Below are 22,866 nucleotides of genomic sequence, written 5' to 3'. Positions count from 1 at the left end.
ACGAGCTTTCAGTTGTGTCTGGCAAGTACATATCCATTCAGTTAGAAAAAGGGTTTTCAATGGACAACCAGACAGACAAGAACATTATAACAAGGATATAAAAGTCAAAAGACTGAGGTGATCTTGCTACTCCAAGTCCCACAGAGATCCCATCCCATACCCAGCAAACAGCTGTGTCAGTCTAATTGTTGCCTGATGCTAATAGCAGCTAGACACCTTGCTGTTGCACGAGTGTTGAAATTGCACTGCTAAAATACTCTCTTCTGTAAGGCAGCACCACAGAGTTTATTTGGTTATCACTCTATGACACAGGCCGCAATAGAGTGGATATAGGTTGTATCCTTATAAAAGCAGGAGACAGATACCATGAAGTTCATGGTCATCAGAAGTGAGCTCATAAGCTCTGGCAGGGTTTTCCTGCTTATGAGAGCTCCTTTCCTTGAACACTTGAGCTCATCTGGAGAGCTCAGACCCCAAGTGCATACAATCTGAGGGCTCACCTGGCTTCCACCTCCGATCATCTTCTGTGACCATGTCCACTCCATTGAATAAATTCTCCCAGAACTGTTGCATGTTCTCTGATTCTGGCAGCTTTCCAGCCATGCCTGCTATCACCACGTCCTCCATCTCCTAACTTCTCTCTGGAAAAAGAATTTACAAAAGTCAGATCCACAGATCAACTAGCTCGGTGAACATTCATGCAAAGAACAGGTTGTGTTGTCCCAACATTCTGGGGAAGGGAGGAGGCAGTACCCAAACGTACACTGTAGGAAATTAGTTCCTCCCCTACACTGGAATGGTCTATGGAGTCCATAGGTACAAAAAAAAAAAAAAGGGGGGGGGCACTGCTCCTCTCAAGCAAACAAGAGCAGGATTTGCAAAGAGAAGAAAAAATAAATACATAAAAATTACCCCCCCTCCCTGCCCAACAGACATTAAGAGGCTCTGATGATCTCTAGTTCCTAGGCCACAAGCAGGGGATGGGAACAGCAACAGTAGGAAAACACCCCCTCCCTTTTGAAGAGTTATTTATTGAATGCTACCAGCATGCTTCGAGGTGTTCAAACTGACGAAGACAAGGCTCCTACCGCAAGCAGCTTACAATCCAAGGCCCTGATTTTGAAATGGGATGTGATCTGTGCAAGCCGACTGCTGTGCTTGAATGGAGCACCAATGAAGTATTTCTACACAGATCATACTTAAGAATCAGACTCTATATTTGACAGTCAACATAGGTTTTAGGTGCAATTTTTATGTTAAAAACCTTTAATGCACTACTAATAACTAGGTGATGAGCTCAAAACCCGTCTCCAGAAACAGGGAGTTGGCAGACTGATCTGAAGTAGTAACATGAAATTAGAGGAGGAGCTTCCCCCTACCCCCAGACAACTTCAAATAGACAGAAAGGATGGTCAGCCTTGAAGTTAAGGGAATAGACTGGGACTCAGGAGGTTAGGTACTTGAAGGCTATGAACTCTACTTAAACAACTCTAATAGCTATAGACAAATACCCTGTAGGGTCAACGGATGGGATTTTCCAAAAAACACCACACCTAATGACTTAGAAGCACAAAGGCCACTGAAAACCAAACCTTGGATCTCAATGGTATTTGTGCTCCTAGAGCACTTAGGAAGATCTCATCCAGTAGTGTTGGTTCTTGATCACCTTTTCCATGGTTGTAGTGCCAATACTTGCCCAGTATGGCAAAAAGTCATTTTTGTTCACTTGCAGTTGCCTATTGTTATTGCACCTGGAGTGGTTTTCTTATTTAAAAAGAATACTGAAATCCAAGAAGTTCTCTATGAAAAAAGCAGAGAATTCTGTTTTTGCTGATATTTTATCCTCATTGCCAGAGAGATGGTATATGTATGAACACAGCTCAGAAAGGCCTTTGATTCAGAATTTTTTGGACACCTTTGCAAACTATTTCAGAAACTCTTACAAAATTGACACCTCTAAGCAAACTGATTTTGTGAAATTGACGCTTTTGAGCAAAACCATTCAAATGGGTTTCTCGTCTCTCCAGGCACTTTATTCTGTTGCCCAGACAGAACTGCACTTTCCAAATAACTGGAAGCAATCATGTACATAGTGTACCTATTTTACAGCAGATCCTGGAATTGATCAGCAGATGCAGAGGGCATTAATCTCGTACAAAAAGCTCAGCCCTCTTGGTTGCAGGGTTTTTGATGAAGCCTGGCCAACACACAAACACCATCACAGGGACATATTCAGATCTTATTTACATGAGTATAAGTCAGCAGTAACTCCACCGAGGTCAGTAAAGTTACTCCAGACTTATATTTGTGTAAACAAAGCACAAATCTCACCCATAGAAATGGAACTGACTTATTAGCTCATCAAGTTCACCCCACCCCCCCGGGAGAAAAACCAGGATTGCTCGTAACCGGACATTTTCAACTTTCCGGCCTAGGGTAAAATGCCTCAGGCAATGGAATTTTCACTGCTTCCCTGGGAAACCCTACTACAAATTAATTGATCATGTAATGAGGGAGTTGGGATTCCCACTTCAGTAGGCATTGTATCATGCCCTTTATGAGAAAAGCCAGTGACAATATGACAGTGAATTATGCTCAACAAGAGATTTTTAATTATTTCCATTCACAAAACCTAGCAAGTCAGTTTTAATATTTGTATTACCACAGTGCCTAGGAGCTCTAGTCAAGGACCCCACTGTGCTAGGTATTGTACAAACACAGAACAGAGAGACCAACCCTGCCCCAGAGAGTTTACAACTTACCGGTAAGTATAAACACAAGAAACTACAGATAGACAGGGAAGTACCAAAAAAGGACAGTCAGCATGATAGATAGTGGCCTCAGCATATTAGCAGCCCAATCAACATCATCAATTTTTTTGTAGGCATCAAGGAAAAAGACTTCAGGCGTGAGGGGCATTGTAAGAGAAAGCACAAAGAGGTTTGTCTGAAAATTTAACCAGTCGCAGAAGCTGGCTGGCATCCCTGACCCATTGGAGGCAGGAGATGACTTCTCAATAGTGAATGAAATGATAAGGAGGCTAGGCCATGAAGGGCCTTGAACATGAAGACAAGCAGCTTATGTTTGATGCAACAGAGAAGGAGAGCATGGGGATGCAAAGAGACATGGTCAAATCTTTGTAGCAGCATTATGAATGGATATGCGCGGGGCAAAATTGCATTTGTCAAGGTCAGAGAGAAGGATGTTGCAGTAGGAAAGGCCATATCTTAGATGTTACATAGAAAGCTTCAGGATTTGGAAACAATCTGGATGTGAGAACCCAGAAAGAGATCTGAGTCAAAGAGGACACCCAGATTATGGGCCGGAAGGGACAGGCCAGATGGTGGTGATTGAAAAAGGAGGGTGAGGCCATTAAGACCCCTGTTTTGGCCATGTTGAGACTGAGCTGTCAGCTAGACATCCATGAGGAGATGTCAGAGAGACAGGTCAAAATTTTAGTTTAGACAGAAGGAGACAAGTATGGAGTAGAGGTAGATCGGTAGTTGCTAGCTGAATTTGTTTTGCGGATGAGGTTACCCAGACTAAGATGTAGAGGGAGCCAAAAAGGGGACCAAGGACAGAGCCCTGTGGAACCCTCACAGAAAGTTGAGGAGGGATTAGGAGAATCCTCCAAAGGAGTGATTAGAGAGGTACTAGGCGAACCAGGAGAGAACAGAGCTGTAAAAGCCAAGAGAGAACAAGATTTCAATAAGAAGAGTGTGATGGACTGTATCAAAGGTGGCTGACAGATCAAGGAGGATGAGGATGGAGTAGTGGTTCTGAGCTTTGTCTAGGAAGAGGTCATTAGAGATTTTGGCAAGAGCAGTTTCAGTGGCATGCCAGGGGCGGAAGCTGGATCGTAGAGAGTTTAGGATGGAACTGGAGGAGCAGCACTGCAGACAGCAGGTTCAATGAAGTCAGAGATGAAAGTGAGAAGGAGTGGTAGTTAAAGAGGAAAATAGGGTCAAGGGTTAGTTTTTTTTAAGACGAGAGAGAGAGAGTAGACCATGTTTCTATTGTGAGGGGAAAGAGCCAGAGGAGAGTGGGCATGATGGAGGTCAAAATATGGGGTCACTGGGGCAAGTGGAGGAGTTAGATGAGGAGAGCTGCATTTGTGATGGGGGAATGGGGAGAGATTTGTAGGAAGGGAGGAGGAAATCCCACTGTATTTTGTCAGTCTTCGCTTGGAGGCAGCCAGCGAGATTCCATGCCGAGTGAGAAGCGGAGGCAAGAGGTAGGAAGGGTTTGAGGAGTGAAAGGAGGCAAAAGAGCAGCTGGGATTGAAGGCATAGGAGTCAATTAAATTGGAGAAGTAGAGTTCTTTAGCTCAGAAGATGGCAGAACTGAAGGAGGAAAGAACAGACTGGTTGTGGAGGAAGTCAGCCTGGTCACAGAGTTTCCACCAGAGACGCTTTGCAGTGCAAGAGTAGCAGCAGAGGAAGTGGATGTTAGTGATAAGCCAAAGCTAAGGGATGGCAGGGTGAACAATGCAATGGAAGAATGGGGGGGGGGGGGGGGAAAAGAGAGGAAAGAGTTAAATATGGAGCAGAGTGAACCATGGAGAAAAATCAACAACCATCTCAGTGGAAGAAAGGACAGGGAGAAGAAATCAGCAATACTGATGGACTGGACATCACAGAAAACCCAAATGTCTGAAAGAGAAGCCAATGCTGGGGAAAATCAGCAACAGAGTGAGCAGCATCTCCCTAAGGTTATGGAATCCCTCTCTGAGTACTCTATAGCACAGGTAGACAAAGTGAAAGGAAGAGGCCCATACCAGAAAGGCAAACACACCCAGAAGAGACAACTAAGTGAGCCACCTCAAGATTTTGCTTTGGAAAGGATCTCATTAACTCTAAAGCATCCCCAATAGTCAAGGCTACCTTGGATGCCCATCTATATCCAATTATGGCTCCTTCTCAACCTTCCTTGGCACCTTGTTCCATCACTCTACTGTTGGGAAACTTTTCAGAAAATTATTAATACAGCACCATAGTTATGTATGGCACTTTACAGAACAAGTTAAGAGTCCTTGCCCCAAAGCGTTTGCAGTCTAATTTAGACAAAGTGGTGCATCCACATTTAAAAAAAGTGTAGAGTGGGGCAGAGGCCAGGAATGAGAACGTGTTAGTTCTACAGCTACTTTAAGGGACACATAGGACAGTTAAATTGGAGGGGGGGGGGAAAGAGGGAGAATACCTCATGCATGTCCCCTCCCCCCCAATGCTATACTTACCTTTAGATTAAACATAATAAGTGAAGACAACAAATTAAATACGGGGAAGATGAAGGAAGAACAAGGGTGACAAATATGATTAGGCAGTTTCTCAGGTTTGTTAATCACATCTTGATGGGTCTAATTGAGGATCTGATTCCCTCCGGGCCATCTTAAATCCATGACTTTTTGTTCTGTCCTTTTGTTCCAATCAAGAGATGTCTAGAAGACGTGAACCTAACATACTTTGTCAATCTTTGACATTTTGGCATACTTTACTCTGTCCAGCACCATAGGACCCTGACATTGTTACTCTAAACTCTTCCCAAACAGCCTGTTATTTTTAGAAAAGCACTACTCTACTCTGAACATAGTTGTCCAATGCAAGCCTCACCACTGATGAGCAGAATTACCATCTCACTTGATTTACACAATTTTTTTGCAACAGTGTTGTATTGCTGACTCATTCAGTTTGTCATCCACAATAAACAACCATTTTTACCTGGTATTACTGACTAGTAGACACTATTTCATCATTTCATATTTGTACTTTAATTATTTGCTTCTTATATTAACCACTGTACAGTTGTTTTACTGATTTCAGTCCCTTTCTCAAATATATCAAGTTCATACTATATTTTAATCTTGTTCTCCATGTATTTGATCCCTGCTAGTTTCGTACTGGCCAGGTGTTACTAGCATGCTCAGTTATAATACCAAGCTCTTCTGGATCTAGAAGAGACCCTTATAAGAACCTCTCTCACTTAGCACCTCTTCCCAATTCATCACCAAGTGTTAATCATCACTTTGCTCCATGTTTAGCACCTGTGCGTCTATTTTTTATGAGTCCCATTTAATCTGTGTTTCTCTACAAGAACGCATTATGCACTTGTATGACCACTGAGTTTATTATGCTATTTAAGGAAGTGAAAGAAAGCCCTTACTTGGATGCCTGAGCTCTCTCTCTCCCCATACAGTTACAGTGGGAAGTCCTCATTTAAGAGTTCCATTATCCCTCTTGGGTACAGTGAAGGGAGAGGGAAGCCCCTGCAAAGCCTCCAGATGGTATTTCAATGGCCTTCCAAATTTGATGGGATACTCCTTGCAGAGCTAGTCTCCTGGGGAAGCACATAGAATCCACTGCAGAAATCCCTTGTTCTGCCTGATGCACTTTCTATCTACTTAGTTATCTTTTATACACTTTAAAAATGGGATCTGTCAAAGTAGCTGTAATCTATGGTCCGATTATATGGATCAAACCCATCAAAAGTAAGACACTGATCCTGCCATTGACTCTGTGCAGACAGACCGCTGCAGCTAATTGGAGCCCCATTATTTTCAATGAGGATGCTCTTGCATGAACCAGTTGCAGGAGCAGGGCCTTACAAATAATCTTTTTCATAGCCAAGTTTGTGTAACTCCAAAGACATGAAAACTAGATGAATTCCTCTATTTCCCACTCCGTCAGTGGCAGGTGCATTGGCAGCAATGGGAGTTCCTATAGGAATCTGTAGAGAATTGGTTCCAATATACAAGTGGCATTTTCTCTGTGACTTTGCCAAAGCTTACTTTATTAGGGATATTAGCAAAAGATTTGCTTTTACTTCCAAGTTTTACTACATGCAAACCCAGATTTTCCAATATTTGATTTTAAATAAATATATGATCCCATTTCTAAAATTTGTTTCCCTAGAACTTCAATTGTAGAAAAGTTTTTTTAAATGCCTACCTCTCAAAGACCTTTGTAAAAGATAGCAAAAATAAAAATTAAGGTTTACTTGTATTTGGGCTATTTTAGCCAGTGTTCAGTTTCTCAGCCACTGTTAAACTGGATTTGTTATTGCTAAATCTAATACTGCACAGAATTTTTATTGTCTCTGTTGAGAGATTGGATTTGTTCCTTTTCTAGAGGAAGAATGCCTTCAATTGCTTGATAAAACATGAAAAAACTACAAGGTGCTTCCAAATCTTTAAAAAAAAAACTATTTTGAGCATGTTTATCATGAATGGATATATTCACTACTGGCTTTTAAGTTTGCATTATGATTATAGTGTTGTAAACGCCTAGATTATCAGCAAGTGGTGCTAGTTTCCCTAAATTCATCCAGATTTAAGTCCCAAAACCATTGCACTGTATAAATCTCATTTTAAAAGTGTGCCTGCATACTTACCCTGCTGTTGAGGCCATCATCTCCTCACATCCTTCAGCTAAATCGATCCCTGGTGGGAGTTTTCAGAATCCTTACTGGGGACACTGACTTTCATGTAAGACAGTCTCATTTCCTGAAGCCCTTGAAGAAGTGTTGCTAGTTTTCAGTACATCCCAAGAAGTTTAGAACTGCAAGGAGAGGCTGAAGACCTGACTGGATCTCTTGTAATCCAGCTCAGGGGTTTGCTTACAACACTATTATTCTTTGAATAAAGAGAGAAGAACCAGTACATCTGCTAATAGCTATGGCTGGATTAACAAATGGACTGAATTTTAGGGGCCTTCTGCCTCCTATAATATAGTGTCTCAAACATCAGACGTTACCTTGTGATATCTAGGAGTCCCTAAATTTCTTGGCTTTAAGGCTTCTGTGACTCCTACCTCGGTACTTTAAAAACACCAATAAAAAAAGCCTAGAGATTAAATATTTAGAAGAATATCTTCTTCCTGTTTTTAATATTATCCATGCATGCAGCTAGTTTTAAATAGCTAAAATTACATAACTACTTATGCATTGAGATCAGGGTATGGATGCAGGTACAGGATGGAGCAGGGAAAGGAGTAAAGAGGATGGGTGTAAGACTCCATTAGGTGGGGCAGATGACAGATTATACTTTCAGACCACATTAAAGTCTACATGGAAAGGAAAAATTTATCTAAACTTTAAGTAAATTTCTCTATAGATATTGGCTATCAGGAAAGAAATTAAATATTTCAGTTCCAGTGACCAAACAAAGAAAATTTCTGAAGTGCCTATTTTTTGTTGTCACAAAGGATATGCCAGGGAGTATGTTTTAATCAATGTTATTTATCTATTGTTCTTAGTCCCCTTTGCATGTATTAATACATGTGCAGCTGTTAAGTATTGGAGGGCGAGAAAGCTAAGGAGAAAAAGAAAAAAAAAAATGTTTTCCTTGCTGCATCTGCTTGTGAAATGGGTTTTACGGTGTGTAACTGTCTTCGCTGCCGGATATCAAAATGGCTGGATGCAGAACATTCACAATGCAGCAAGGGCTCAGCCTCCATCTCCCCTCTTCCCGGCTGCTACCTCACCTTTGATGAATAGCTCCAAAAAATCAAAGCTCTGAAGCAAGCTTCACTTCTAATATAGATAATTAAATGCACTTAATCATTTTAGTTCACACATTTTGGTTTTTGAAATCTTTAAACAAAATTAAACTGTATAAGTGTAACACCATTTCAATAAGTAAAAGCTTCTCAGCTACCTAGGAATAGTCAACTAATCTGGGGGGAAATGAAGGGGGATACTGCAGGAGGCAGTGCAGTGTTTATTCAGAACATTATCTATAAGATTACAACTGACTCGCCAAAGAAGACTACACCAGTGCTTCACCACCTTTCACCGGCATCTATCCCATGTTCCAATTTATATTCAAAGAGGAATAATTTAGCCCCTATTATTTGTACAATCCTATTTCCAGAAAGGGACTGGAGAACATTTACCAAGGAATACAGCCACATACTAAATATATTGATCAACTGCATTTGATGCCTCTAACACAGACTTCCCATGTGATCAGTGGTGCAAGATGGAGCCGAGCCCAACGAGGGGACGGGTCCCACTACAAACCCGCCGAGAGGAGGCGGCAAGATCCCCTTATCCACAGGGGCGGCTCAGGCGCATTAGCCCCCTTGCTGGTCCGGGCAGCCGGAGCGCCGATGCACCGAGAGACCCGGCGCCCGCTCCCGCTCCAGCCCCCAGGCTCCTCGCGCTTTCGCTCGTTCTCTCCCCAGACGCAGCGCGGTAACTGGCCCAGCGCTGCCCCGTCCCAGACCCCGCTGCTGTTACCTGGCTCCCGGCCCGCTGACTGGAAGGGCCCGCGCTGGGCAGAGGCTGGAGCGCGCGCTGCTGCGGAGCCGCCCGTGTCTAGAGGCGGGGCCGCCGGGGCCGGGCTCAGGCGGAGCGCGGGGCTAGGCTGCGGCGCGGCCGGCTGGATGGATGCGGGCTGCTGGCGGTGCCGGGACGCGGGGCTGTGGCACCGGCCCTGTTCCGTGCCCGTGTCGCTGCCTCCCACCAGCTCCCAGCGCTATTTAAGCAGCCGCCACCTCCGGCGGCCACGCCACATGGGCTGACAGCTTTGCTCCGCGGCGCAGTCCAATGAGAGCCAGGGCTGGGCTCCGAGAGCCGGCTCTGGGGCGATGCCAGCCCCCTGCCCGCAGGAGCCTCTCGACGGGGGGGGGCAGGCCCCGCTCCGTCCGCCCGCCAGAACCTCCCCTCAGGCCGCCTCGGCGCCCAGGACAGGGCTGAGCTCCCGGGGGCTGTTCTGCGGCCCCCGCCCCGCTCGGCAGCGGCCCTCCCCGCAGGCGGCGGCTCCTCCTGTGGCGAGGAGGCCTCCGCGGACCCGAATCGACACGGGCGGTTTCTCACTAACCCGTCCCGGCTGATCCCTCGCCCTGGTATGCGTCTCTCTAGGGCTAGGCCAGGCGGCGCCGGGCACAGCGGCCTCCCCCGAGACCCCGCACCGCTGAGCGCAGGGGGCGTGCGCCGGGCAGGCTGGAGACCAAGGAGCTCGGAGCGGGAGGGCGGGGAACAGGACCCGCAGCGTCTGCCCCTTGTCGTGCGCACACGGGGCGCAGCCGGGTGCAAACGCTGCGGGGGGGGGGCGGTGACTTTTACTTGCCGGGCTCCCTGCACCAGTCCCGACACTGGGCTCCCGCGGCCTGGCCTGGCCAGGCCACCCCGCAGCGCCCAGAGAGACCGGCCGTGGGCACCTGCCCGCCGGGCCTAGGAAACAACCGCGGGGGGGGGGGGGACTCGAGGTCTCATTTACACCGTAACCGGGGTCTCCTGTTACAGGTGACTGACATTTGCCAAACAGAAGGACGATTGCTTCGGAGGCGAAGTCATTGGCTGCGACATCCAATCAGGCGGCCGGGGTGTGTGGAAGGTGTCGCCTGTCCAATCGCTGGGCCTGTGTGGGTGTTGCTAGGAGATAGGGTGATGTGATGACTGTGTTAGGGGGACGGCTCTGTTTAGGAAATGGAGCCGCTTGTGATGCAAGAAGCGCCTGTGAATTGCGATTTATTTCAGGCCATTCACCTCGGCAGAGTGTGATCGCTGGAGGTTATTACAGGTCAAACCTGACAACACAGACACGGGGCAGTGAAATATGCTCCAGGGATGGCGTCGTCCCCCTCGCCCCAGTATACAGCCAGGAAAGGCTCTGATCAGCACCCCCAATGAGGAGAAGAGCAGAGTGAGAGAGAGACCTAAAGCCTCCACACAGCAGAGCCCAGAGCGCCTGTTACTCCTTGAAAATTATCCTCCTTTTCCTCACTGCAGGGACGAGGCTGGTGTGACTAGCTACTTCGGCTCTCACTGAGCCCTGTGTCATGGCCAGGAGCTTGTTAATTCTTGCTCCCTTTTGATAGTCTGTTAGCATTGAGAGCCACTGTGCTCCTGCTACCTTGGGCAATCTGGCTCCCATGAGCACCTGGTGGGTGCCTGCTGCAAGCAGGTGCTCCTGAGCACTGTGCCAGATTGGTCTCATTCCCTTCCAGTTGCCTCACCCTCCTGCCACCTCTCCCAAAATCAATATAGGCTGTAACTCCCCCTGCCACCCACTTCCTTCCAACCTGCTCCTAACTCTTGATCCAAACGGGGAGTCAGGGAGCACAGCAGAGGGACTGAGGGAGCCGAGGTGTTTGTTTCTGGGTCTAGGGCCTTAGGGTTCCCACTATAACTCCTTTCCTAGCTTCAAGCTCTGAAAATGAAGGTTACTTGTAACCAGAATTTTTTTAGATGGACTCTGCATATTCATGATCATGGGATGCACTGCCAGTGCTGTTCAAAGGGTGTACTGTCTCCGAGCAGTGCCCCTTAAGAGTGGTCACAGGCCCCTCCTATCCCTCTCCTCAGACTTCCTGAGCATCCTGAACATGAGAGTAACAGATTACCAACCTCAAGACATCAAAAATCATATCAGAGTCCCCAAATTCACGATTTAAAAAATATTAGTGTTGGTCTTTTTGATTTTTGAACTCCCCCTTCCCAACACCTGTATGTGTGTGAGAGAGAGAATTAGTGTCAGGTGATTTTTGGGCCATGCTGCATGAGCTCACATCCCCTTCCACCAATTAATTCTGCCCCCCAGCCTCCAACTCAATCCTGTTCCCCCAGTCTCTATATTAGTTCTTCTGCCTGGCCCTGCCCCCTGTGCTCACAGCGGCCCCATGAGTCCCTCAATAGTTCAGCATTCCTAATCTCACGACTGATACTCCTAGGGCTTCACCAGGCCAGGCAGAGGCTGTACCAAGATTCCCTTCTCCTGCTTTCCAGGGGCTCTTTACTCCCCCTTCCCAGGCCTGGTGTTGCATGGAGGGAGAGGGGAGAGGGAAGAGGGAGCAGAGCCATCCTGAGCTGCTGGGTTCTTTCTGCTCCCTCTTCCCCCTCCCCTCCTGTGAGAAGAATGGCTTTAGATTGTTGAGGGGATGTGGCAGGGGAGAGAGCTCTTTCTGCAGCAGCTCTGAGTGGTTGCTTTGCCCCTGGGGAGAGGCGAGTGAGGCAGGTAGCCAATCAGAGCGGGTTTTCCCCTCAGGCAGGGCTCAAATTTGCTGGAGGGCTGGAGCTTGTCATTATGAGACAGAGTTCCAACCTGGCCAAAATCTCATCATTTGCTAAAAAAAAAAGTCATAAGAGTTGGCACTATTGAAAGTACAAAAAGAGGCTTAGCACCATCCGCTGCCTCAGTTCCTTGCATCACCTCAAATCAAGATTTCAGGAAGACTCCTAGGAAAAGGAAAAAGTGCACAAGGAAATGTGAGTATGCAGAGTCCACCTTAAAGAATTCCAGTTACAAGTAAGGAATCTTCATTTAATCTGCAAGTGCCTTCTGGACATTCCCACTCGTGGGACAGATTGGCAAACAGTGCTCCAGCAACGGAATAAAGATTATAATACTGCCCTATCAATTGTGTGTCAGCTCTGGACACAAGGTCCCACATGACAGTCTCATAAGTAAGCTGAAGAAATGCGGGTTTGGTGGAACTACCATTAAGGGGATACATAATTGGTTAAACAACCACACACAAAGTGTAACTATTAATGGCATTATGTCAGAGTGGAGGAAGTCTCAAGTGGGGTTCCACAGGGATCTGTTCTGGGTCCAGTATTGTTTAACATCTTTATTAATGACCTGGATGTAGGAATAGAGAGCATACTGATCAAATTTGCCAGTGACCCAAAGCTAGGGGGCTGCCAAAACTTTGTGGAGGATAGAGTTAAAATTCAGAGTGATCTTGATAAACTGGAGAACTGGGCTATAGCCAACAAAATGAAATTCAGCAAAGACAAATGTAAGGTGTTACACTTAGGGAAGAAAAAACAAATGCACAAATATAGAATGGGGGATAACTGGCTTGGCAGCAGCACCGCTGAGAAGGATCTGGGAGTTGTCGTGGATCACCACCTCAACATGAGTCAGCAATGCGATGTTGTTGCAAAAAAAGAAAATGCAATTTTAGGTTGCATTAACAGAGGCATAGCATAAAAGTCATGAGAGGTGATAGTACTGCTCTACTTGGTGCTGGTTAGGCCTCAGCTGGAGAATTGTCCAATTTTGGTCACCAATGTATTGAAAGGATGTAGAGAAACTGGAAGGGATCCAGAGACGAGCAACAAAGATGATCAAAGTGATGGAATGCAAGCCATATGAGCAAAGGCTGAAGGAACTTGGTATGTTTAGTTCAGAAAAGAGGAGATTAAGGGGGGATAGGATAAATTGTCTTCAGATATTTGAAAGGCTGCCATAAAAAAGATGGAGAAAAGTTGTTCTCTTTTGTCACAGAAGGCAGGACAAGAGGCAATGGTTCACATTAAAGCATAGCAGATTTAGGTTAAATCTCAGGGAAATTTTCCTAAGTGTATGAACTGTAGGACAATGAAACAGTCTGCCAAGGGAGGTTGTGCAAGCTCCTTCACTGGAGGTTGTCAAAAGGAGGCTGGATAGTCATCTGCCTTGGATGGTTTAGACACAACAAATCCTGCATCTTGGCAGGGGGTAGGACTAGATGACCAGTGCGGTCCCATCTAACCCTATGATTTTATTATTCTAAATTTTGCACATCTTGTAAATGTATGTACAGAGCATCAAGAGGCAGACCCATAGATCTCTGTGATATGTAAGGGCTTGTCTTCACTACAGCGCTAAATCAGTGCCACTGCAATTCATGCAGCAGCATTGATTTAGCAGGTGTGGTGAAGATGCACTAAGTCGATGGGAGAGCGCTCTCCCATCGATGTAATTAATCCACCTCAATGAGAAGCAGAAGCTATGTTGACAGGAGAGCGTCTCCTGCTGACAAAGTGCAGAGTAGACACCGCATTAAGTCGATGTAAGTTACGATGCTCAGGGGGTGGTTTTTTTACACACCTGAGCGACGTAATTTACGTCGATTTAAGTGGTAGTGTAGACAAGGCCTCAGGCACTCAATGGAGAGAGACATTGCTCTAGTAGAGTGTGATTTAATCCCAACGGGCAGAAATAGATCTTAGTTTATAGTGTTCCTCTATAAATTTTCTAATTCACCTAGATAACATTTGTGAAGAGACAGCCTGACCACCTTTATGATTGTTCACATAAGAAATAAAAGAGTGGAGGACTTGTGAAATGTTAGTCTTGTTTGGATAGTAGGCTAGGGTCCCCTTAGTGTCAAGTGTATTTAACTTTGATTCATCTTTATGACTGTGAGGGCTAGGAAAGAAAACTGGCAAATGTATTGTTTGGTTAATGTGAAAATCATAAACCTCTTTGGATAAGAATCTAGGTTTAGGCCAAAGCACCACCTTGTTTTTGTGAAATATAGGGAAAGATGGATTAGCCATTAGGGCACGTAACTCCCTCACTCATCGGGCTGATGTTATGGCAACTAAGAGTATTTTCAATACACAAACGGAATAAAAAGAACGAGGAGTACTTGTGGCACCTTAGAGACTAACAAATTTATTTGAGCATAAGCTTTTGTGGGCTAAAGCCCACTTCATCAGATGCATGCAGTGGAAAATACAGTAGGAAAAGAGTAGGAGAGAGCATGAAAAAATGGGTGTTGCCATACCAACTCTAATGAGACTAATCGAATAAGGTGGGCTATTATCAGCAGGAGAAAAAAAACTTTTGTAGTGATAATCAGGATGGCCCATTTCAAACAGTTGACAAGAAGGTGAGAGTAACAGTAGGGGGAAAATTAGCATGGGGAAATAGTTTAGTTTGTGTAATGACTCATCGACTCCCAGTCTTTATTCAAGCCTAATTTAATGGTGTCCATTTTGCAAATTAATTACAGACTCCAACGAGAAACTGCAGAACTGGTTTTGAAGTTTTTTTGTTGAATAATTGCGACTTTTAGGTCTGTAATAGAGTGACCAGGGAGGTTGAAGTGTTCACCGACTGGTTTTTGAATGTTATAATTCTTGACGTCTGATTTGTGTCCATTTATTCTTTTGCGTAGAGACTGTCCGGTTTGGCCAATGTACATGGCAGAGGGGCATTGCTGGCACATGATGGCATATATCACATTGGTAGATGTGCAGGTGAACGAGCCTCTGATAGCGTGGCTGATGTGATTAGGTCACATCAGCCACACCATCAGGGGCTCGTTCACCTGCACATCTACCAATGTGATATATGCCATCATGTGCCAGCAATGCCCTTCTGCCGTGTTGTATATTCTCCTTGTATATTTGTTCTTGTACCATTCCTGCTGGGTCAACACCAATTTAAGAGTTATTCTCAGCTAATGGTAACTGCAATAAAATAAAATTCTGTCTCTTACCATCAGAAGAAGAAAATGGAATGAAGAGATCAACCAAAAACATCTCTTGCCACCATCTACAGTTTGCTAAAGCAGAAGTTGCTCAGGGAAGCTGAATGAACAAAAATTGCCTTCCTGGCAAGATATCTGCATAAACAGGCATGCCATAGATTTTAAAATCCAAAGCCACTTTTGAAATCTGAGCTAAACACCCAGTGTACAGGACATACAGATCAGTTTAGTAGGAAAAGCGTTTTCTAAGGGTCAACCAGATGTTAGAATGTTGTTATAACAATTAATTGAATGGGAATGTGGCTTTCCTCATTAGGGTATCACCATGTTAATGCTTCAGCCTTGCACTTCTCACCAGGATGCGGAGCCACATCATACCGAGCTGCTCTGAATCTTCATGTTCAAATTGAAACCATTGGAAACAAGAGTTGCAAAGTTGCTGGAATGTATATTCTATAATTATTTCAAAACTTTTGAATTCAGGCAAACTGTATAGCAACAGTTGGCTGCAACTATGATGTGAGGTCAAAATTTCTCTACTTGTTGGAAACCACTGTGCTTTGAGCTGCAGTCACAGCAGGCTCTGGATGAGGGGAATGCGTCATGTTGTTCTGGTCCATGAAGGAACAATGTAAAAAGTATTTAATCTGATGATGGGACCTTCAAGCAAAATAAATTGGGAAAGGGCACAGAGGACGCCTCAGATCCAGTACTGACATCATAAAAGCACAATGAAATAATGGCTACTAAGCATGCAACTTATTACTATTATTTATTATTTGTAATACCATATTATTTGTATTACCATTCGTATTATCTATATGTTAAAGCAAAATATTTTTGAACAGAACATTGAACAATTTTTTCCAGTTATTCTTTAGCTGCCTACAGCCACGCTGTACAACTTTGTACTGTGTTCCTTTCAGATCTCAAACTGAGCAGGGTTGTCTAGAGACAGAATTTGGGCACCTATGTGTTGCAGGAAGAAGTGCAGGTGATTCAGTAAGTCTTTCTTCCATCTTAGGCTCTTAACCTGCAAACACACACATTATTAATTTTACTACCACGAGTAGTCCTATTCTTTTCAATAGGATCACTCACAGTAGTAAAGTTAAGCATATGAATAAGTGTTTGGAGAGTCAGGGCTTTAGCACCAAACCAATACCCCAGCTTCCTGCAATGCTACTGGAGGTGCCATCTTGCCATTTTCAAAACGAAACAAAACAGAGATCCTGAGAACTCATGATCATTCAAATGTCATGACACTTTTCATAAGTACAGTGGTGTGCTGGTCAAATTACAACTCAAAATTTTTCCTGCAATTTCAGCTGGAAACATGTTGTAAGGCTTAGTTATTTGTACAATGCTTTTAGTTCATCCAATGAAAGATTCTAAGTATTATTAATGAGCCTGATTCTCACAGTCTTGAAACTTGTGACATCACTTACACCTGTGCTAATCAATACCACCAGTGTAAGTGAATGGAGAATTCTGTTTTTGTATCATTTTACACCCATTTTGCACACGCATAAATGACTACAGAAGGTACAAGGTAGTGCAGAATCAGGGCCCATCTCTTTGTACCCCTGGCTTTAAAATTAATATTAAGCAGCTACAGAGAATTGATTGTTACAGTATGTAGAATGAGTGCAGTGTTAGTAAGCATAGGAAAATAGCATGCTAAGGCAGCCCACAGAGATACATTTTCCCCTGTCTAACCCACACTCCAGTGTTTCTCAACAAAATTTTGCTAAAAACTGCAAGCTCTGCCTAAAGGCACAAGAGTTTAAATCTCTAGTAGCTGGGAATCTATACTAACCTCCAGAAAGCAGGTGGATGAACTGACATTTAATAAGGTCAAACAAATAAAATAGGGTCCAGCTGGGGCTATCCCTCCCTCAGCACCTTCCTGAACCCAGAACTGTGTAGGGGAGACACCCCACTTTGGGGGCACTAGTACCCAAGTGATGCCTCACCCCTTTCCCTGTGCCCTGGAGATGTGCAGAGAGGAGTCAAAGAGGCTAAAGGTGCCAAAACAAGGATCTCTGGACATTCAGAGAACCGTCCACACTTTTGATTGTACTTTCTCAGTTACGGGCTGATTGGCTGTCCAACCCTCTCCCTCCTCTCCCCAACAGCCCCTTCACCTGAACTTCACACTTGCCTCTCTTATCCTCTTCTCCCCTGCCCTGTCCCCCTCACTTCCCTTCTGTTTCCATTTAGCTTATCCCCTCCTAAGTAAACCCATCTAAAATAAGTGAGTAAACAAATAAACAGTAAAAATTAAACTGTGGAACTAACCCCACATTTGCTGCCATCACCTTGTTCATTCTGCTAGTGAGTTCTATCCCTTCCCCCAGCCTCTGGCTATCTGGTCTATTTAGACTGTAAGCTCTTCGGGGCAGGGGCAGGGGCAGTCCTGTACTCAGAGTTTGTACAGAGCTAAACTTACTGTCAAAGAAATCAATGTTTAACATTGTAGTTCCGGATTTTTTGCATTTGGTGGGAGATTTTTGACTTTATGGGGTGAGTCCGAGATGATTTGTTGGCTATTAACTTTGGTTGAACTTCAATGTTGGTTCCTTTGACTGTCAAGTCAGCAGCTGGTGCTCTTTCTCGATCCCCAGTTTCGATATTTTGCTGAGACTCTTCAAACTTCTTGGCTGTGTGGGTAGCTTTGAACTCTACTGAACAAAGAAAAGGAGAGAATGTATTTGTTCTTCCATTTGCAGTTATGAGTAAGACTGAAGAGTTGAGGAAAATGGAGTTATTTACTGTCAGTACCTTTTGTTCTCAGAATAGAACAACATAAGAACATAAGAATGGCCCTACTGGGTCAGGCCAAAGGTCCATCTAGCCCAGTATCCTGTCTTCCGACAATGGCCAGTGCCAGATGCCCCAGAGGGAATTAACAGAATAGGTAATCATCAAGTGATCCATCCTCTGTCGCTCATTCCCAGCTTCTGGCAAATAGAGGCTAGGGACACCATTTTTGCCCATCCTGACTAATAGCCATCAATGGACCTATCCTCCATGAATTTATCTAGTTCTTTTTTGAACCCTGTTATGGTCTTGGACATCACAACATCCTCTGGCAAGGAGTTCCACAGGTTGACTGTGCGTTGTGTGAAGAAATACTTCCTTTTATTTGTTTTAAACCTGCTGCCTATTAATTTCATTTGGTGACCCCTAGTTCTTGTGTTATGAGAAGTAGTAAACAACACTTCCTTATCTACTTTCTCTACACCAGTCATGATTTTATAGACCTCAATCATATCTCCCCTTAGTCGTCTCTTTTCCAACCTGAAAAGTCCCAGTCTTATTAATCTCTCCTCATATGGAAGCCGTTCCATACCCCAAATAATTTCTGTTGCCCTTTTCTGAACCCTTTCCAATTCCAATATATCTTTTTTGAGATGGGGCGACCACATCTGCACACAGTATTCAAGATGTGGGCATACCATGGATTTATATAGAGGCAATATGATATTTTCTGTCCTATTATCAATCCCTTTCTTAATTATTCCCAGCATTCTGTTAGCTTTTTTGACTGCCGCTGCACATTGAGTGGATGTTTTCAGAGAACTATCCACAATGACTCCAAGATCTCTTTCTTGAGTGGTAACAGCTAATTTAGACCCCATCATTTTACATGTATAGTTGGGATTATGCTTTCCAATGTGCATTACTTTGCATTTATCAACATTAAATTTCATCTGCCATTTTGTTGCCCAGACACCCAGTTTTGAGAGATCCTTTTGTAGCTCTTCAGTTTGCCTGGGTCTTAACTCTCTTTAGTAATTTTGTATCATCTGCAAATTTTGCCACCTCACTGTTTACCCCTTTTTCCAGATCATTTATGAATATGTTGAATAGGACTGGTCCCAGAACAGACCCCTGGGGGACACCACTATTTACTTCTCTCCATTCTGAAAACTGACTATTGATTATATTGCCTTTATAGAGCCGCACAGTAGGTGTTGCATGCCTGGCTATGTAACCAGCTTTGAGCAATAGTCAGAGTTAGGGAACATGTAAATGTCCATTGGGCCCTGCACTCGATTGATTGATTGGTTTAAATTCTTTGCCCCATCTATTTGACCCTCAGTTCCTCTCCATGTCCTAAACCTATTTAATTCTGGGCTGCGTAATAGAGGGGAGTCCATTCAGTATGTGAACAAGAGTCACTGTTCTGTCTAACAACTGTTTTGACATTAAGCGTGTGCCACCTCACTCCCCAGCGTGGCCCTGGGTCTTTGGGAAAAGCACATATAGTGATGTTAACTTATATGATATGAGACTCAAGACACAACTGTGGTTAGACAACTATTGGAGTTGAGACCTAAATACTGGTTTAACATTGTGAAAAAGGATAGAATTGGCCAGCAGGACCTGGAACTCTGATGAGGAGGAAACCACCACCAGGAATGATTCCTTCAGTAAGAGATGATACAAGGAGAAAGATCCCAAGGGCTCAAAGAGCATTTCCATTAACTTGTTCAACATCAAACTCAAATCCAAAGGATGAGTAATTTCTTGATGGGAGGGTACATGTCTGTGAGCCCCTTTAAAGATTACTGCATCAAGAGGCGTCTGTTTTGCAGGGACATAGTAGACTAAAATAAACCTTTGCAGTTGTCAATAATATCTTTGACCACACCAGAGAGATAGAAGAAAGTCTAAGGTAACTAAAACTGGGTTGATACCAAAGCCAGGCTTCTACCTTGAGCAAAACTTTTAAACAAGTTTTCTGTATGACAGCATAATATTTCCTGGTGGATGGAGTCTAGGAGGGCTGCCTTGTTCTCCTGAGACAAGCATTAAGGACATCCTGACCTAAAAACCTATCAGTTACACTGTCAAGTAAAACAACTTGATGTCCAAATACCCCATCCTGCCATTTGGCTGAGATGACAGATCTTAACTCAGAAGGACAAAGACTGAATGGATAATCTTTACACGGGCACAGAAGTTCCAAGAACTAGGTCTGCCATGCACAGGCTCAGACCTGTTGAATCCTCCTCAGAACTCTGGGGACGAAAGGAAATGTAGGAAAGGTGTAAAGGAGCACTTTCCCCTCTATGTATCAGAAAGACATGATACACACTGCATATCCTTGCCCACTTTGAAGCAGAATTTTAGCCCCTGGTTGTTCTAATATGTAGCAAACAAGTATGCGTATGGAAGGTGCTCACCTGGTAAAACACTTAGGGTTTGAGTGACCACTTGTAATGAACTGCACCCTTTCAACTCAGGTTATTACCTATGGTATTATTATACCTGTCAGCAGCAGAGGGAAGAGTTGTGGGTTTGTTTGATTTTTTTTTTTAACCTGGAGTTCCAGGATTTCTATTTTTTGTGAGACTCTCTGGGCAAAGATACTAAAGGAATATCAACAACTGATGTCACTTAGAGGAAACAAGGGAGCAGTCAAGACAGATTTATCAGGGGATGAAGTACAAGAAGGGCACACCTAGGACTGTCTCACTGGGTCATTCGCTTCTTATAGTCTATGTAAGATGCCCAGGGTTCCCAATGTGCCTATTGCATTGGGAAGGCCATTGGGGTCTACATTCATGGTGGTCTGCACCATGGTTGAGGCGTCTGGAGATATCTTGACCCCATATGGCTCCAAGATGGTTGATGTGCTTTCGGTGAGAAATGGTGTGGTGAGAAGGTGCTTTGTTCCTGCATCTCATCATCATCTTTGCTAGAAAAATGTGCAATATCAAGATCTCCTCTATAGCCTGTAGGGGAGCCCTCAGTACTGAGTATCAGGGAGTGCGGTGCCGACGATATCATCAAGTCTCTCTGGTGCAGCAGAGACTGTGTCGGCTGATGTCTGGACCGTCGGTTCCACTCTTGCTGGCATCAGTGCCGACCAATGCTGTGACTGTTTGGTCAGTGTGGTCGGTGCCAACTTGGTTTTCTCCACTGGTGCTGACTGCATTGTCGGTACCGGAGGTGGAGGCATGGTGTCTGATGAGACACTTGGTGCAGAGTCCCTTATGGGTGAATTCGGTGCCATGGAGGAGACATGTCTTTGTCTGTGCCTAAACTCCGTCTCCTTCGTTCGGGCCTCGGTGGTGCCGGAGGTCACTGGAGCGTTGTAGGTGCTCAGCTGAGCATATGTCAGCATTGGGGGTAGCGACCTGGCAGGAGACCGCCATTGTTTTTGCGGTACTCTTTGAGGAGAAGTCTGAGCCCTCTTTTTTTGGTCTTTTAGAGGGTATGTCTCCTTTTTCAGTTGCAGGAGTGCCCGGAGAGGCAGTCTGCTTGTCCGAGTTGGGTTGTAGGGATTTCTCCATTAAAATCATTTTTAGCCTGAGATCCCGCTCATGTCAGGCTCTGACTTTCAAATTGCTGCAGTGGGCACATTTTTGGGGGCTATGCGCCTCACCCAGACAGCGTACACACAATGAGAGTCTGTCTGAAATGGACAGAGCTTTGTAGCAGGAGCTGCAGTGTTTGAAGCCTGGGGAGCCAGACATCTTAACGGCTAACTGTCCCCTGTGGGGAGGTAGCTAAAGAAATAAAACCAAAATTATTTTTAGAATAAAACTAACACTAACTATAACTTTCTATCTAACTAACTAGCTATTTAAAATATTTTTCTAATGGTTTTAGGGAAGAGTGCTAACACTGCCCCAGCGCTGCATCTTTAACCGAGGACAGTTGAGAAGGAACTGAAGGGCTTGGGTTGCGCATGTGCTACATGCGGCACCAACGGGACCACAAGATGCCTCCTGCGCAAACATGACCCATGTGGACACTGCTACTATAAATCTCTGATCAACAGCACCGGGACACACCGACACCTGAAGTGGAGCACCCACCGGGACAGCACTTGAAGAAGTAGTCCCAAGCAGTATAGTATCTACATGAAGAAAACCTAGATAAGTTTTAAACTCTGGGAGGTGTCCAAGGGGACATAAGGCTCCAAGTATTTTTCTTTGATTGAACTAGGTTCCTCCTCATCAGGAGTTGCAGCAGAATGGGATTGACCTACTTATCTTGGATCCAAGGCCACAATACTGATCTCAGTTGCATGGGCTCCACAGATCAGATGATGGCACCAGTCTAGCCTTGAAACAAACTTCTTTCAGCACTAAGGGTTCATATGCACAATGCTGAGGGGATAACTGTTTCAGAGGAGATTTTGGAGGAACCAGTCCAATGGATGCAAAGGGGGAGTAGGCAGGGTTCATCAGCACCGACAGTTCCAAGTGCCTTCAAAGAATGTTGACTCCTAGTACTTTGGACAAACCGATCTGATGGGTAAAGGATAACTGATCCAACCTGCTTGGATCAGAAGAGGCCTTGTTTTTCTTGGGAATCCTATGATCCACAGAAGCAGACTGCAATGGGGTCCACCTGGATGAGACAACAGATCTCTGTGGGAACACCATTTTGCTGAACTATATGGCCTCTTGGAGCTCCTTGTAAAAGGTGTTTTCTTCAGCTTCCTCTGAAGAACTCTGATCTTTAGTTGGAAGAACTTCCTTCGATGGTTCGAGAAGTGTTTGCAATAGGACTGGGATTTTGGATCAGGTTTCGGAACTGATGGAGGCTCAGCAGCCACACTGTTTGTACGTGGGGTGAACACTTTAGGAGAAGGTCACCCAGACTCAGGGCCAGCTCCAGGGTTTTGGCTGCCCCA

General features: G+C 44.7%; 2 protein-coding genes across 2 annotated transcripts in view; both read right to left on the bottom strand.

Moving 5' to 3' along the window:
• FASN (fatty acid synthase) overlaps positions 1 to 9,620 on the bottom strand; it is a 66,924-nt gene extending 57,304 nt beyond the window's left edge. The window contains exons 1-2 of the mRNA XM_024203161.2: positions 9,235 to 9,620; positions 501 to 641 (exon numbers count right to left, since the gene is read on the bottom strand). Coding sequence (XP_024058929.1) covers positions 501 to 627 — 127 coding nt within the window. The 5' untranslated portion in view covers positions 628 to 641; positions 9,235 to 9,620. The remainder of the gene's footprint in view (positions 1 to 500; positions 642 to 9,234) is intronic.
• Positions 9,621 to 16,060: 6,440 nt separating this feature from the next.
• Positions 16,061 to 22,866, bottom strand: part of CCDC57 (coiled-coil domain containing 57) — a 110,082-nt gene continuing 103,276 nt past the window's right edge. The window contains exons 15-16 of the mRNA XM_026654551.1: positions 17,659 to 17,893; positions 16,061 to 16,239 (exon numbers count right to left, since the gene is read on the bottom strand). Of these exons, the coding sequence (XP_026510336.1) occupies positions 17,670 to 17,893 (224 nt within the window). The 3' untranslated portion in view covers positions 16,061 to 16,239; positions 17,659 to 17,669. The remainder of the gene's footprint in view (positions 16,240 to 17,658; positions 17,894 to 22,866) is intronic.

The sequence above is a fragment of the Terrapene carolina genome, unplaced genomic scaffold (assembly GCF_002925995.2).
Source record: "Terrapene carolina triunguis isolate 2854851 unplaced genomic scaffold, T_m_triunguis-2.0 Scaffold192, whole genome shotgun sequence".
NCBI lineage: Eukaryota > Metazoa > Chordata > Testudines > Emydidae > Terrapene > Terrapene triunguis.
Note: the sequence above shows the minus strand (reverse complement) of the source record. Positions and strands in the feature narration are given on the sequence as shown.